Here is a 15,503-nt window from a genome sequence, read left to right as displayed (position 1 = left end):
CGTTCAAATGCAAACACAGTTTAGAGTCTGAAACGATAACAAACTATATTGTTGCAATGAACAATAAAGGAACCAAATTAATTCAGTAATCAAAATTCAATCCTAGTCAAAAGTTCAAAAAACTAATTTTGATAGACATCATCCTCGTGATATTCCACGTTGAATAGATCCTTGCAGGCGGCAGCCGCCGCATACCAGCGGGCATCCTTCTTGTTCCGTCCCTCACCCTCGTACTGGTGGCCCTCGATGTCCAGCACGTACTGGTACCACGGGTCACCTAGGTCAATATCCTCCGGTTTGGTCAGCAGCTCCCACGAGTACTTGGGGCACATCTGCAAAAGCAAGACCGAACTAAGTAACCATCAACCAAGGTCGGTGAAAACCCTTACAAATACGATCAACATGGACGGGTGCATCTCGGCGGCATTCTTCGGCAGATCTCGCAGCGGCCGGATCGACTTGCGCGTCCTGCCGACGTACGGCTGGGCAAACTTGGGCGGCGCAATTTCCTCGCGCAGGTTCGTGTTCCAGTGTTCGTCCAGTTTGTACAGCGCAAACGAAACCACGGCCGCCAGCGGAAACAGCTCCGAGCCGAACAGCAGCTCCGAGTCCAGCTCGACGGCCATCGGAACGGGAGCGTCCGGGAAGTTGAGCTCGGCGACGGTTCGGATAGTGCCCAGCACCAGATCGCGAAAGACCTGCTCGGCGATCGACGTTTTGACCTCCTTGCGGTTCGCGCAGATGGCAAAGTAGCGCCGGTTGTTGTGCCACAGGAAGCCGGACGACTCGTGGCGCGGTCCGTTCTGGTCGAACGTGATGGAGCCCATCGGGTAGCCCAGCACGGTGTGGATGAGGGATTGGGCGGGGAGTGGGCGGAACATCTGGCGGCACAAGCGGGACACTTGCTGATCTGGAAGGGGGAAGAATGAGGTGCGGTGGAAGATTCGGAAGATCTGTTATATTGCGATATTATCATTAACTTGATTTTTTTCTGGAGCCGCGAGCAACGCGCTTCTCGAACACAGACGTGGATTCTGAATACCAATTACCAGAAAAATGGTGTCGATCCAAATCCCAAAATAAAATTCCCTGACTTTTCCCTGACCTCTCCAGACCACAATTTTTTTTTATTTTCTATTTTTTACTAACATATTGTTTAGAGCGTTTTTATGGTTTCATGCATTTTTCTTTTTGAATATTGGAAATTTAAGATATTGAAAAACTTCAATGACTTTTTTATTTTATTTTTTTAACGATGGATTCTGCAAAAACTTAAAAACTTTTTTTTTAATTTTGTCAACCATTTTTTTCCATTTTGTTGCCTTTGACAGAATTAAAATTTTTGATTGTATTTTTATAAAAAAAAAAACTAAAGGTTTTGGAGACGAAAACTTGAAAAAACATGTAATTTTGCAGAACCTTAAGAAAGATTTAGAAAAATGAAAAAATAAGAAAAATATACAATTAAGTGTTAATTTTTCAAGCACATGTTTACGGTTTTAAAAAAGATCTATGTTTTTTTCAACAATGTTTGTATTTAAAGTAAACAGTTTGCTGGATATTTGAAGAAAACATCTCCTTAAATAATTTTACAAAAAAATATTTTTGCTATAAAATTAAAAAAAAAAAAAGTTTTCTACCTTGACCAGTGCCTACAGACGATCAATCACACGATCAATATATTTTATAAAAATAAAAACAAAATACAACCTGCTCGAGCTTTTCGAAAAGTCATTATTTATCAAACTTAGATATTTGGGTGTTTTGGAATAGATTCCAAATCTATGCTCAATCTGACCACGGGAACTCCACCTTGTAAGCCCTTGAATGTTGTTTGGGAAAAATATGTAAAATGTAGTTGTACAATCCCTTAAATCTCGGATGCTGGATCTTAATTAAAGTTGAAACAACTTTTCCGAAGAGACCATATTTTATGAATTCTTGAACTCTCAAATTCAATTAAAAAATTATTATTATTATTAAAAATTCAATTTAAATTATTCAGGGTTGTTACGGAGAAATCGAAAAAAAATATCCGCGCCATCCCAAAACCCAATCCGCGCAAAATCCGCGTCATTTTAAGAAAATTATTTTTGCGACAAACATATAAAAAAGTTTCATAATAAATTCAATGTTGTAACCTGAGAACGCAGAATCTTGAAACGCTGAAAATGTATTATTGCTAGGATTAGGTAAGCTAGAGGAAAAATCCAAAACAAACATCTTGGCATAAAAAAAAAATAAAAAATTTCAACATTTAGAAATTTAAATCTAAAAACTGAATCAAAACTAAATAAAGAAAAATAATAAAATTTTGAGATTTTAAATTTAAGATACAGTTCATACTCGATGATCTTACCAAAGCGTCACTTAGAAAAATCGAAGCAAATTTTCCTACATCTTCTTCTCAAAATTTCTCTAACCGAAAAAAATAACTCCAAAAATACTTCAAATTTTATCAGGTTTTCTGTAATCTAAGATGGTAACAAAAATGGCAGCATTCAAGAACCTAGGAATTTAGGAATTTAAGAAAATACATTTTTTGTTCTCTTGAATTATTTTGAAATATTGATATTTTTGAATTTTTTTCCAGATTTTTAAATATTCAATTTGAAAATTTCGAATCATTTATTTTGTAACTTTTTTCCTTCCCATGCTCAATTTTTCTCCCGTGTACCAGTAAACTCTAACACCGTTTGAATTAGTCAGCTGTTGAAAGGTACCCCATATCTCAGCTTAGGATAATTACTGCACTGATGTTTTTGCCAAAACAATCCAATAAATGGAATGAAATGAAATGAAATAATTTTAAATGTGGGAGCTGTATTTTTTTAATGTTTTGTTTTTTTTTGTTTAATTTAAAAAAAATTCTACTGGTTGAATCCCATCTAAAATTCAAAGGCGGAGGCCAGCTTCTGTTACGTCCAATGAAGCTCATATTTGGGATATAAGCACAGTACACCCACTGGAACATGCCCCAATAATAGTTTTTGTTACATCCTAATATCTATATCTTCAGGAAAAGTTTAAATTATGATTAAGATTCACAAGATTAAAATTGAATGTATCCAGTATAAAAGAATACTAAATAAGAGTAAAAAACATTACTCAAAACTTAAAAGAAATTATATATTCAGAGTCAGTATGTTTAAAAATGAGTTGAGTGAAAGTAATTTTATCTTTCTATAATTTTTTTAATCAAAATTGCTACCGCGCGAAATCCGCGCCGTCCGTAGCAACCCTGTTTATTCCATAAATTTTTGTTTTATTTCTTTAATTCTTGAATTTAATTCTTTAATTTTTTTATTCCATTTCACCACCACTATTTTGCTTACATTTTAGATTACACAAAATAAGATAACTTTGGATCATTTTTAAAACATAGTTCGGTTTAATTTTGAGAAAAATAAGAATTTAGATAACTAAAAAATAATACTAAAGTGAAATTTTGGAAAATTTTCTAGCCTTACATTTTTTTTTAGAATTTTAGTATAAAATTTAAAAATTTAAGAAATCAACAATTCAAAAAATATAAGAATTTCAAAATTTTGAAAATTTAGAATCTTTGAGCTTCAGAATTTAATTTTCAAATGTTTGATTTTTTTTACTTTAGATTTTTTTAATCATTCAATTTTTCTGAAAAACATGTATGATTTTCTCTATGGTCTCTATATGCTGAGCAAACGACCAATTTTAGAACAAATCTCTGAGGATGGTGGGGCAACTGCCTCATATTGTCCCACCCTGTGTGCGCTAGTAATTTGTAATTTTCAGTTGAACGCAAATCCAAAGCAAATCCAAATTATTTGATTTTTAAACCTAAACATATTGCAAACAAGCAACGCGCAAAGAAATGCCAAATGCAACTTTTCGTTGCTGTTCCTTTTCTTAAGCATTTTTTATATGGAGTTTTACGTTCCTTCCAGACTTACCAATATAAAAAAAAAAAATATTATCAATGATGCAAAGTTTGGCCTGGAAGACATTCAAATACATCATCAAGGGCAAATTTACAAAAAGAAATTAAATTTTGTAGTAATATTTTTAGGATCATCGAAATTCCCTGACCCAGCTTAAAATTCCCTGACTTTCCCTGACTTTTCCAGGTCAAATAAAATTCCCTGACAATTCCAGGTTTTCCCTGACTTTTCCAGAAATCGACACCATGCAGAAAGCATACTAGCGTAGCGTTTCACAATCACTGAATTCAATTTCATGTACCAAGTACTAGGTTGAGGACTTACTCAGTTAACCATTAAGCCGATCTTATCTCAAGATCTTATATGGAATTTTAAAAAAAATCTGAGTTCAATATTTTAAATGTAAAAATATAACAAAATCTAAATAAATTTCTTTATAACTTCAAAAGATTCAAAAACTTCAAAGTTTTCAAAAGTTATTTTTTTTTTAATTTAAAAAAAATAATAAAATCAAAAATAATTGAAATTTCAAAAATTAAAAATAATTTATTTTTTAAAGAATTTCAAAATTTTTTGAAACTTTTAAAAATTTTGAACTATTTAAATTTATAACTTTTTTTAAACTTTTGAAACTTGAAATTTTCGATCCTCGATCGAGATTCGAAATTAAAATTTTTAAAATTTCGGAAAATCATTAATTTTTTAAAGTTTTTAAAACGAGCTTCGAACCCATATTGAGATTTTTTCGATTGTGTTGAAAAAATAATCTAGAATGCAAAAGTTTTAATAAATTTTCATTCTAACGTTCAATGATTTAAAAAAAATCAAATATAAAAAATAAAAATCCAAAATTTCAAAACTCTGAATTTATTTGTTAACCATGATTTGTTTTAAATTTTCAAATTTCATGATTTTTTTTTAATTTAAACTAAAATTTTTAAATTTTTGAGAACATGATTCAACCACATATCTAGCAAAACAATGTAATTAGGCCGAAGTCGTTTCTAATGTAAGCATCAACTGACGTGAGCAGGATAGACTGTTTGTTTACACTTTGACATTGGCCCATTTACATTTTTTGCTTGGTATAGGGGTCATTCCAGGTCAACTGAGTACACTTTTGGACTCGACCTTCACCGATTTGGACCAAACTTGGAGGGAACGTTCAGCTATCGATAGTTAACAGAAATCCCAAGTTTGGTGCTGAATGGACCATCCCTCTATTTTTGGCACCGCCCTCTTTTTTGACGATTTTTTTTAAAAAAATTTTTTTTCTTTTAATCATAACTTTGCAACCATTTGAGCAAAAGACTTTCTTCATGTTGCATTTTATAGTAAATTGTCCAAGGAATTCGATAAAAATAAAATTTTAACCCTTAAATGCCCCCCAATATAATAAAAAGAAAATATCAAATTATTCGCTCTACAGCATTGCCTTGGCGTTCTCGATTGCGAGATTCCTACTCGAAACTAGGTGTCCGAAGGCTTGATTGTTGAGGCAATTGCAAACCTGTTTTTACACCTCAGCTTCCATCCAGCCCGGGATTCGAACTGAAGACCTTTGGATTGTTAGTCCAACTGCCTACCAGCGACTCCACCGAGACAGGACCCAGGGAGACGACTCCTGCACCTGGACTGAGCTAACGACCTAACCTTTTTAGGTTAGTCCGGGGCCAACATTTACTTCCCGTCCGACGGAAGGCGTGATCAGACAAATCTCGTCTCGAAAACCCAGGCCGACTGGGTGAGAGGCAACCACGCTCACCCCTACACCACGGGTCCCGGCAATATAATATAATATTTTAACGTTTTAAGTTTCAAAATTCAGTTTTGACCAATTGATTATATTTTTATTTTTTTTTTTATTTTATCACCATCGTGTTCCCCGGACAAATTTACATAATAATCAACGTAAACCTCAAACTAAAATGAACTATTGGCGAGAAACATCGATTTTACTAAAAAAAAGTTTGATTTTGCGAAATAAAGCACACGGAAGTGTTGTGTTGTGTTGTTATGACAGTAGTGTCGATTTTAATTTCAACCTGTTTGACAAAGGTTTCCTGTGCAGATAAAGTGAAATCAAAATTTACTCTAGACTTGGTATTTCAAAAATTTGTGATACTTTCACACATTGCTCGCCCTGGGCTGTCATCGAAGACCAGAGAAAAAAAATAATTAAACGCTTCTTCAAGAGAGATACTCTTTCAAGAGACACAGTCCTATATTCTAAATCGAGTATAGTTAGATTTACTAGTTTAAACATTCCATTTTCGTCACTTCTATCAATTTGTCTGTCTCCTCTACGGGACGGGGGGGTTTGCAAAAAACACAATCTCTTTTTGTTGTTGCGTTTGCACGTCACGTCACGTGGAATACTGGGGCCCTTCCAAGATAGTTTAAAACAGGGCTAGAGTGTACTGTCTACGGGATGCGTTCGTATGTGCAAATTTGTAAGGAAAGTTTTGGGATTTTAAAAAATCGTTATAAATTATGGTGATGCCCTCGGTGAGGGGCACACGATTAGCCAAAACACGGAACGCGTGTTACTACCGCGCGTTCGCAACTAATTCTATATGGAGAGATTAATTAGGTGCTAGAGTTTAGAAGAAGATGGGAGCGACTTAAGCCGTCGCCGCTGTTTGCTCGAACGCCACATCGAACAGCTTCTTGCACGCGGCCGCGGCGGCCTCCTTGCGGGCCATCTTCTTCGAGCGGGCCTTACCAATGAACCGCTCGCCGTCGACGGTCACTCCGACGGAGAACTCGCGCTCGGCCGGGTTGTTGGTGTTGTTCGAGCCGAGGTCCTCGTACGGGACCTGGGGGCGCATAAAGGCCAGCAGCGCCGTTGGGTGGCGAGTGGGCGCGTCCGCCGGCAGGTCCGCCTTCGTCTTGGGAACCTTCGGGGCCAGCGGGTGGACACCGGCAGGGGTCAGCTTGACGGGGGCCTTGACCGGCTTGATGGCGGGAATTTCGAAGCCCTCGTTTTGCCACTCGTTGAACAGTTTGTACAGGGCGTACGAGGCCAGGTGCAGCATCGGCACGTCGTCGTTCTCGGAAACGTCGGCCATGTCGACGTCGTCGGTGGCCGCCGTGGTATCGTTATCGCTGTTGCCATTGGTGGCCTTGGTCGCTTCCGGCAGCTTCGCCTTGGACATCTGGGCGATGACCAGATCGCGGAGGGCCTTCTCCGAGGCACGGGCCTTGGCCAGGTGCTTGTTCGGGGCGGTCGCCTCGTAGCGCACGTTGTTCACCACGATCTCGGCGGTCGTCTCCTGACCGTTGGTGTTGATGACGAACTCGCTCATGCCCGGTCCCTGCAGCTCGTGCAGCGCCACGACGGCGTTCTTCGGGGTGAGCAGCTTGCGCAGGCGGCGCAGCTGGCGGGCCTTGCGTTCCTTTTCTGGAAGTTGTGAAGGGTTCATTAGCTATTGATGTCAACGAGGAGGTTGAGAATGTGTGTACTGGGATTTAATCATAATAGTTGACAATTATATCACAAAGCGGATTAATCGTTATTTGTTTAGCTTTGTTCGATCAACCCTCAAATTTGCGCAGTGTTTGTAATCATTTTGAAGAGAATTCATTGAAATGTTCGAAAGAGCACCGCAAAGTCAAACTAGTTTGAAAACTATTACCAATATTTCTTTATTTGTGTTTTGTTGTTTCAACGTCGTGCTTCCCTAACACCGACGTGAATGTCAAGTACCAATTATGTATAAATTAATAAGAATTAATACGCTTCCCGATCACGGACGTAAACTTCAAGTACCTAGATACAATATATAATTCAATCCAGCTGGTGTTTCCGAAACACTGAAGTACGTATAACATGTCCTCTACTGGGATTTCTACGAGAGTCGGAAAGTAAACATAAATTACGTAGTCTTACACAATGCAAATACTTCTATTGGCGTTGATCGGCGAAAACTTCTACGCTAACATAGAACAGTAAGAGTAGAGACAGAACTAAACATCGTCGCGACAACCTTTTTCTCAAAAGTTAGTTCAACCAAATATTACCCTTGGAATGAATTACCCTCAGCTTCTTCAACTGCTAGCAACCTGTCTGGAACAGTATTGCAATCTGAGATCGTCAGCTTCCCTAGTGTCATGCCATTCCGGTTATGTCTGGGCCTAAACTACTTTGACTTTTGCAGGTTTCAAACTCAACTTGGCAACATTCCCAAGTCACTGAAAAATAAAGCATCTTTCATCATCACTTACCCAACTTCTTGCGGTCGGCCGGGCTCAGGTTCTTGCGGTGCGCAAAGATCTTGCGCATCTTGGCCCCGATGCCGCCCTCGGCCGTGTTCTCATCGCCGGAATCGGCCATCGCCATGCTCTCCTCCGGCTCGAGGTCGATCGGTTCCGACTTGGGCTGCTGCACAATGGGTTGGGCCACCGGCGGCTGCTGCTGGACGGGCTTCGCCGGCGATTGCTAAAAGGAGGAACGGGGGGTTGTTACGCGGTTATTTTTGGCTCACGGATAGGTTCCTAGCGTCGCGTCGGACGGGGGGGAGAAAGACGGGAAGATTCGTTTTGCTGCGTGCACTCAATTTATGGCAAGCGGCGCGGCGCATACACTCTCAAGACTCGCGCCAGAAACTACTGACACCATGACTGCAACGAGAGATTCTCCGTTGAGAATTGGTTGAGATTGTTGGTTTGTGGAGGGGTGGGGGATAGCTCTTGGTTTCGTGAGAAGTTCCGGTGGCGCACCTGTCGCTAGTTCTGTGCTGGAGATACAATGCACGCGCACGCCCATAAATCGATGTGTCGGCTGCCTGTTTCTTGTTTTTGTTGCGTTTTTTTTACTAGTCGTTTCTTACCAAACACACCACAATCGGGGGGAGAAGGGCGTTCTTGTACGTTTCTAGTAGTACCGGGTTGAATACATACTCTCTTCACAGCTCACCAGCGATGTACCCAGGACGACGCAGACGAGGATGGCAGGGCCGTGCACGCGCGCTTCCGGAACCAGGACTACTGTTCTGTTTTCCCATTTCCGCCGCGTTCGTTACTTTTATATAGCTATGGCCATTTTCTGCTCCACCCGTCTTCTCCAAAAGGAGATACTGAGAGGTTCGTCGTTTTATCTGTTTTTGGGTAGCAAGTGGAGCACGTCGAATGGATTCTGTTCCCAGAACGAAAACGAGGTTTCTTAAGTTTTACGTAACAAAAACGGTGAGAGAAAAAGTGAGAGACTTGATGCGGTGACACCACTTTGAGCGCTTTAGAATTCCTCCTGGTTTTGTTGTATGGGTTTGCAGTTGGCGATTTCTCTCTCAGAACTAATGCGCTTTGCCCTAGTTTCACAGATTCACAGCTGGCTGTCGAGCTGGTGTGCGTTTTTTGGTGAGTGAATCTGGAAGCTAGCCGGAAAAGAGCCACGAGTTCTGCTTGGTGCGATAGAAGAGTGCGATTTTTGTTGTTTGCTTAATCGTTGAAGGGGGGTTGTCGGTAGTGAAAAGCTTGCGAACGTTCTCCTTAAAAAAATCTACTTGGGTTCCTTTCTCTATCACGGACGTAAACTTTATGTACCTAATTTCATAGCAAGTCACTAGTGAGCAAAATTTTTTCTAGGTTATTCTGGTTATGTCTTCAACATGACATTTAAACAACTAATTTTGCAAAACTTTTGATAGGAACTTGCTTGCTCACTTCTTATTGAGTTATTTATCACTCGATGTCAGTTGAAAATGCTGTTAATGAGCTGTAATTGAATGTCAAAGTGCTGATATGGCAACATTAGAGACCCGCTGAAATTAGATGTCCTTTCCTATCTACTCTGTTTTTTTTTTATAGATGTTCTGCGCCATCCAAGTCTGTTGTTTCATCAAGTTTAATTTGTTATATTTCCGGCGTTAGGCTCTAGAATCTATTCTCCCGGTTAATTGGGATGACTCAGCACGTGCCGAAAGTGAATTTTTATTGTCTTGCCATAACGGAGTCGTGTGTCTATTTAGTGTTCAAAAATCGTTTGTGGTTGGTCATGATGGTAGATGATCTTTTGTAGGTCTTGTTGGAATCGTCTTCATTTCTTCTTTCAGCACGTGTTGTGATGCGATTAGTTTGTCATATTTTCATACGTACTCAATTACTAAAAGCTATTGATATCAGGTATCGAAATCTTATATCGATGCTGAGCAGTGTTCCAGTATCTCGATACTTGCTGTACGGCACCGCGCCTACTAAATTTGGTAAACATTCCAAACAACCTTTTCCTGCTCTTGCTTCCTGTTTATATAATTCTAACAAATCCAAGCAACCTGATTTCATAACAAGCTTCTACCTTGACTCCTAACCGTCAAGAAAGATTCTCAAAAGACCGGCCCGGCATCGGCGCATGCTTCGATCGATAACTTTTCTCCTACCAACCAAACCAAACCCGAAAGAAAAAAAAATCGCACCAACTATCCGCACGACGCAGAGGAGGATTGCAGGAGTGGGAATGCTAGAGGGGGGGTTAGGGGAACAACACGCGCGCGCCATCTTGGAAAAGAACGGAAAAAATCTGCACGCAGCTTTCGGGGTGGTCGAAAAACGCTGAAGATTTGTGACCGGCTTTTTCCAAAATCCCAACCTTGGGGTGTTCCCCGCTCGATTCTAAACCGGACAAAGTCGTTCCGTCGAAATGGCCCGAGAGCGGGGAGGGCCCACCGCCGGAGCGCGGGCACCGGTTCCGGCAGTGGGACTTCCCCCTCTCTTTCGAAGGGTACTACGGTGAGGGGGGGATCGTTTTTCGTTCAACGGGGCCAGAACTGGCAGAGTGGTCCCGGGCGTGGCCGGAACGAAGGGCGGAAACGCCGCCTCCGGTGCGGCCCCCGCCCGGGACAGTCGAGCGCCGAGAAAAAATGAACATAACTATATTTTTTTGTGAGGGGGGAAAAAAGAATCAACTTGGTCTACTGACTGTGCTTCAGTCGAGTGTGTCCGTCCGGACGAGGTCCTGCCGGAAGGGGAAGAAAATCGTACCAATATGATTGTAAAATAAAAATAAACGAAAAATGAGGAAAATTTTCGACTGCTTTCGCCAGCACAGTAGGCGATGAGAAAAAGAAAATGGCCGGCACTCATCGATCCGCAAGCCGAAAGTTACCTCTTGCTGCTGCTGGTTGCCGTTCGAGGGCACAAAGTGCTGGTTGTACTGCTGTTGGACGCGCTGCTGCTGGTTCTGGTTCTGAGCTCCACGGGCGTTGCTGCGGCGGTTCATGTTGATTTTATGCGGTTTACTTTAAACTTTGCACCAAGAAAAAGATGGCTGAGCCTCTGGGGTAAAAAATTGCAGCGGGTTTGAGAAGCACGAGAGAACACGACTGTACGCGGCCGGCGATCGAACAAGACTGTGCCGAAGCAGTGGGGCAGTGCTGGCAGATTTGTTGACAGAATGACAGATGCGAAAAAATACCTCACAGAAACAAAGCGGGACGAGTTGAAAGTGAAACTCGGTTTGACTCTTTTTGCTGCAAGGGAGTGTAGATTCGGTTCAAACTGCATCACTGCAAAACTACTCAAAATTGAGTTGATGTGTTTGCATGGTTCATGAGAAAAGCATACACCCCAAGTAACATTTTTAAACTAACTAGCCACCACCAAGTTTTATTGAGGTTTTATTGTAGCATCTTGATTGCTTAATAGTTCTATTTGGGCATTCATCGCAACCAACAAGCAAGCGAAAATTAAAAGGTTCTTACCTCGGTTCTAACAGGGTTTTATGCCTCGGACATAAAACCGGGTTGAAATAAAAGCCGACTGGCTTTCAATCAGGTTTTATGGAAGTTTTAATAGAGGCTTGAAACCCAGATGGCAATGTCATTCCAAACGGTTTTATCGCATGCTTTGTTAAAACCTAGGATGTTGTAGCTGTCAAGTGCCATTAGGCATGTAAATAGCTCACTTAAAACCATAAGCTCCTAAAAGAGCATTTATCGCGGCCAAAAAGCAGTGCATAAATATGGCGCTAAACGCGTGCTCTGATTGAATATGATTGACCGCCATCTTGATTGAAAAAATAGAAAACTGAAAAATTTTATTTAAATTTGATGAAAACACACATTTTTGCTGAATTTCTGGTATGATTAATATAGCGATAGATGTTTACAAATATTTTGAACAACAAAGAATTGCAATAAAATATTTTTTGCAATTCCGTCGTGAAACTACTTACTTTTCCTGTCATTCTTGAACGACGAAATAGCCTACTTTTCTGTACCAAAAATAACAGAATCGAATAGCAACACTTTTCAAAATAAATGCTGAAAAGTTCTACTTTTCAGCACTGAAATGGGTGCTGAAAAGTTGAACTTTTCAGCACTTGTTTCGAAAAGTAACACTTTTCAACATTTTTTTGATTTAAACGATTTATTGACAAAATACATGAAAATTCGACTTAAAATTTCACTCAATGGGTGTTTTTTGAAATTGCAAAAAATGTTGTATGGAACTCGTTGCAAAACTTGATTTTTTCAGCACTCGTCGTATTTATCCAACTCGGTGAACCTCGTTGAATAAATGTACGACTCGTGCTGAAAAAATCCTCTTTATGCAACTTGTTGCATAAACTACTAATTTAACATTAAACACTACGATTACAAAATAATGATTTTTGATGAAGCGAGTTGAATTTTTTGGCTCTATCTCCCCTACATTTACCAATAAAATTTCAACCGCAGCTGAATTTGAGCCATCAATTGGGTCCTAAAATGAAGCTTAGATTGCTGATATTATTGTTTACAGCGATAAAGCTTATTTTTCTGAGTACAATGACCCTTTGTATGACCACAAAGAGTTTAAAATGAATTTTTAAATCAATTTTGAAAAATTAACCTCGCGGTCCTTCTTGACAGAAAAGCTCCTACTTGACAGCTCGTTCCAAGGGGACCATAGTTGATCCACCGAAAAAATGTTGTCTTGTCAAAAAAAATTGTTGCATTAAAATGAAAAAAAAAGTGATCAGAAATGGTTTTTAATCGTGTTTTTTACCGTTGTACATAAAAATTGACATAGGGCTTTAGTACCCAATTGCGAGAAATAAGCTTTCAAATTATTTGGATTACCCCTAATATCTATTATTTATCATCGCCATTTTTGGCAACCATCTCCATAATTTCATTTGGCAAGGCGAAGACTTTTTTTGCCAAAATAAAACCTATTAGGCATAAGACGTTTGAATACGTATGAAATGCCATTTTTCCATAACTCCTGACTAGGTTTTAACAAAGGTTTTATCAAGGCTTTGAGGATGTTGTTAGGATTCAGTTGTAAAGCCTTGAACTCCTATGTAGGTTTTATAAATAGGTCGTAACAACCTTTTGCGGAGGTCCTTTTGGGTTTTAAGTTCTGGGGAGTTTGTTACGACTAAGGGGTTTTAATGTTGGTTTTGGCTGATAGGTTTTATAGCGGTTGTGACAGCTTTGATAAAGCCTAAAATGTTAATTGGGACGCTGGCACGAAAAGATTCGCTTTTAAGTTGGGTTTGCTCTCGCTCATAGCTTTAGGCTAGTATGGAGATCGAAAGGAAAGGGGTCAAGAAACAGCTTTACGAACAGCAGAGCTAAGGAGAGGGAGCGTTTTCTTGGGGCTTTGCCTCACCCTCTCTGGATTGCTTCCGCTGCTGCTGCTGCCCATTTGAAATATTTCTTGACCGATTCCTTCCGAAGTGCATACACCGCTTTTAGCGGTAGGTTTGGAGTTCGAATCGAAACAAAAACATCACTTTGAAATTTTAGAAAAAACTTTACTACCACAAAAAGCAACGTCAAATCTCAGTCATAGTCATGGCACTCAAAATGGCCGCCACCAGGTCCGGATGAGCGCCGTTGTAGTCCATCCAATCGGTACCCTGCATCGACTTGATGTTCTTGCAGATAAACTGAATCGACTGCTTCTTCAGCTCGTCAGCGTGGTGCAAATCGGCCAGCGCCAGTGTTTTGAGCACCGTATCCTTGTTAATATGGCCAAGCAGATGATTTTCACAGATCTTCCTCAGTCGGTCCAGTGCGTATTTGTCGGCAGCGACCAGCAGTTCGTGGGGCATCTCCTTCAGTCGTTCGACCTTGCCAACGTAGACGTAGCGAAGCATTTCTTTGAACACCTCCGGTTTGATGTCTTCGACCGTGAGGCGGTTCTGCGTTGATTCTTGCATTCCACTCTGGAACATGGCGGCAAAAACGGGACTTCGAACCGAGAGGATCGCCTTTTGGGCGTAAAACTTTTCCGATCCAACCTGGATCGTTACATCACTGAGCGTCTCGTTGGACAGCAGGCTCAGGTAGTTTTCCACTAGCTGGGAATCCTCCGGTACTGGATCCTCGATCAGTGAAAATTTCAATCGAAAAGTGAGTGTATCATTTCGAAGATAAAAGTTTTTCAATACTTCGCTAGATAAGGTTAGTTGTCCAAGTGTTGAACCGGGTTTAGTAGATCCAGTTATCTTATTGCCGTTGTCTAAATCCACTTCAACATTCAGAGAAGCATCGCAGGAATCGATCAAAGTCGAAAAAGTAACTGAATATCCCATAATACTAATTCCTCGTCGATTACAGTAAGTCCGTTCACTTTTATTAACAACGAGGACGTACTGCCAAGCCACTTCGCACCCACTGCTGTGTGAGGAATATCCATAAAACATGTCGGATTTCCATTGTTGACCTTCGGTACTGTTGAATTGTAGAATTTGCCAAAAATGAGCATGAGCATGAGCATGAGCATGAGAGATCACCCATGGTTGCCCCTCCGTTGCTGAACAGAACCGTAATATCCTTTCAGCACTACTGATTATAGGCTTCGACGATCTAGTAGTGTTTCCCTTATCAACAGCATGTATGAATGCGCTGAAAAGATAAAACACCATGATTGCTAAAGCTAGATCAGTTGCGAATAGGTAACAGTCATTGGCCACCAACGGCGCCCGCCATGTCAGTTTGTAGACCTCGATTTTAAGGGACGGGAATGTTAGTTAGCGCAGGTTGCTACTAGGGCAGCTGATTTACTCTGTGCTTACACCCCACGAGCGCCAGGAACCTGAAAACTTGTTAGTAGGATAGGGTGTTTGGTCAGGATTCATCATAGAAGATGATGATGCGACCCAAAATCATAGTGTTTGTTTAACGGTATTTTGTTTTATTCTCAAGGCAAGCAATCGGATGCTGCGGATGAGACATTTCCCGTTTATCTGTTGTTAAATTTTAAATGAAATGGTTTAGTCTTAGACAGCCGGCTGTGGAAAGATAGAACCAAAATCATATGAAATTAATGAATGAAGGATTGAACAGTGCAATTTTTAACTTGAGATGATTTAACGAGTTTTAAATGATTGATGTTTAGTGAGGTACTGGTTAACGTTGCGAACGACGAGTTACAATGTTTATCGAACTGAAATGGTATGATAAGGTTTTGTTGTTGTAGCACACCGAAAACGGACGCAAAAAATTTTGCGACCCAACGAAAAGGCATCGCAAATCGAACTGGCTAACTGTCATCGGGACAGCCAGAGCCAGCCGCACCTTCACACGCACGCGAAAGGAAGCATAGCATAGCATAGCATAGCATTGGTGTCTACACGTAGCTGCTACTTCGTTA

The 15,503-nt window shown here is 40.4% G+C and overlaps 2 protein-coding genes across 7 annotated transcripts; both read right to left on the bottom strand.

Moving 5' to 3' along the window:
• Positions 1 to 19: 19 nt before the first annotated feature.
• LOC120432214 (uncharacterized) lies at positions 20 to 11,279 on the bottom strand. Of its 6 annotated transcripts, none has more exons than XM_039597376.2 (7): positions 11,023 to 11,166; positions 10,837 to 10,872; positions 8,823 to 9,057; positions 8,148 to 8,361; positions 6,646 to 7,323; positions 390 to 910; positions 20 to 332 (listed from the first exon to the last, which is right to left on the bottom strand). In XM_039597376.2, exons 4-7 carry the CDS (start codon positions 8,260 to 8,262, stop codon positions 123 to 125), a joined length of 1,524 nt encoding a protein of 507 aa, XP_039453310.1. In that variant the 5' UTR covers positions 8,263 to 8,361; positions 8,823 to 9,057; positions 10,837 to 10,872; positions 11,023 to 11,166; the 3' UTR covers positions 20 to 122. The 6 variants fall into 6 exon arrangements, with proteins under 6 accessions (XP_039453310.1, XP_039453312.1, XP_039453314.1 ...); XM_039597378.2 differs by having other exon boundaries at positions 8,823 to 9,019; XM_039597380.2 differs by lacking the exon at positions 8,823 to 9,057.
• Positions 11,280 to 13,680: 2,401 nt separating this feature from the next.
• On the bottom strand, positions 13,681 to 14,553 carry LOC120432233 (speckle-type POZ protein-like). The gene is made up of 2 exons (XM_052706291.1): positions 14,466 to 14,553; positions 13,681 to 14,225 (listed from the first exon to the last, which is right to left on the bottom strand). The coding sequence occupies exons 1-2, from the start codon at positions 14,551 to 14,553 to the stop codon at positions 13,681 to 13,683; spliced, it is 633 nt and encodes a 210-aa protein (XP_052562251.1).
• Between the last annotated feature and the right edge of the window lie 950 nt (positions 14,554 to 15,503).

The sequence above is a fragment of the Culex pipiens genome, chromosome 1, assembly GCF_016801865.2.
Source record: "Culex pipiens pallens isolate TS chromosome 1, TS_CPP_V2, whole genome shotgun sequence".
Lineage (NCBI taxonomy): Eukaryota > Metazoa > Arthropoda > Insecta > Diptera > Culicidae > Culex > Culex pipiens.
This window is presented reverse-complemented; position numbering and strand designations above follow the sequence as displayed.

What these genes read in the sequence shown, in the direction of transcription:
- LOC120432214 (XM_039597374.2), bottom strand. Translation starts at nt 11,136, where the DNA reads ATGAACCGCCGCAGCAACGCCCGTGGAGCTCAGAACCAGAACCAGCAG. An exon ending in CGACGGCGAGCGGTTCATTG is followed by an intron (nt 911 to 6,645) that starts GTAAGGCCCGCT and finishes TCCCCCTTCCAG; the next exon opens with ATCAGCAAGTGTCCCGCTTG. An exon ending in CGTCCATGTTGATCGTATTT is followed by an intron (nt 333 to 389) that starts GTAAGGGTTTTC and finishes TTGCTTTTGCAG; the next exon opens with ATGTGCCCCAAGTACTCGTG.
- LOC120432233 (XM_052706291.1), bottom strand. Translation starts at nt 14,553, where the DNA reads ATGTTTTATGGATATTCCTCACACAGCAGTGGGTGCGAAGTGGCTTGG. An exon ending in TAAAAGTGAACGGACTTACT is followed by an intron (nt 14,226 to 14,465) that starts GTAATCGACGAG and finishes TCGAGGATCCAG; the next exon opens with TACCGGAGGATTCCCAGCTA.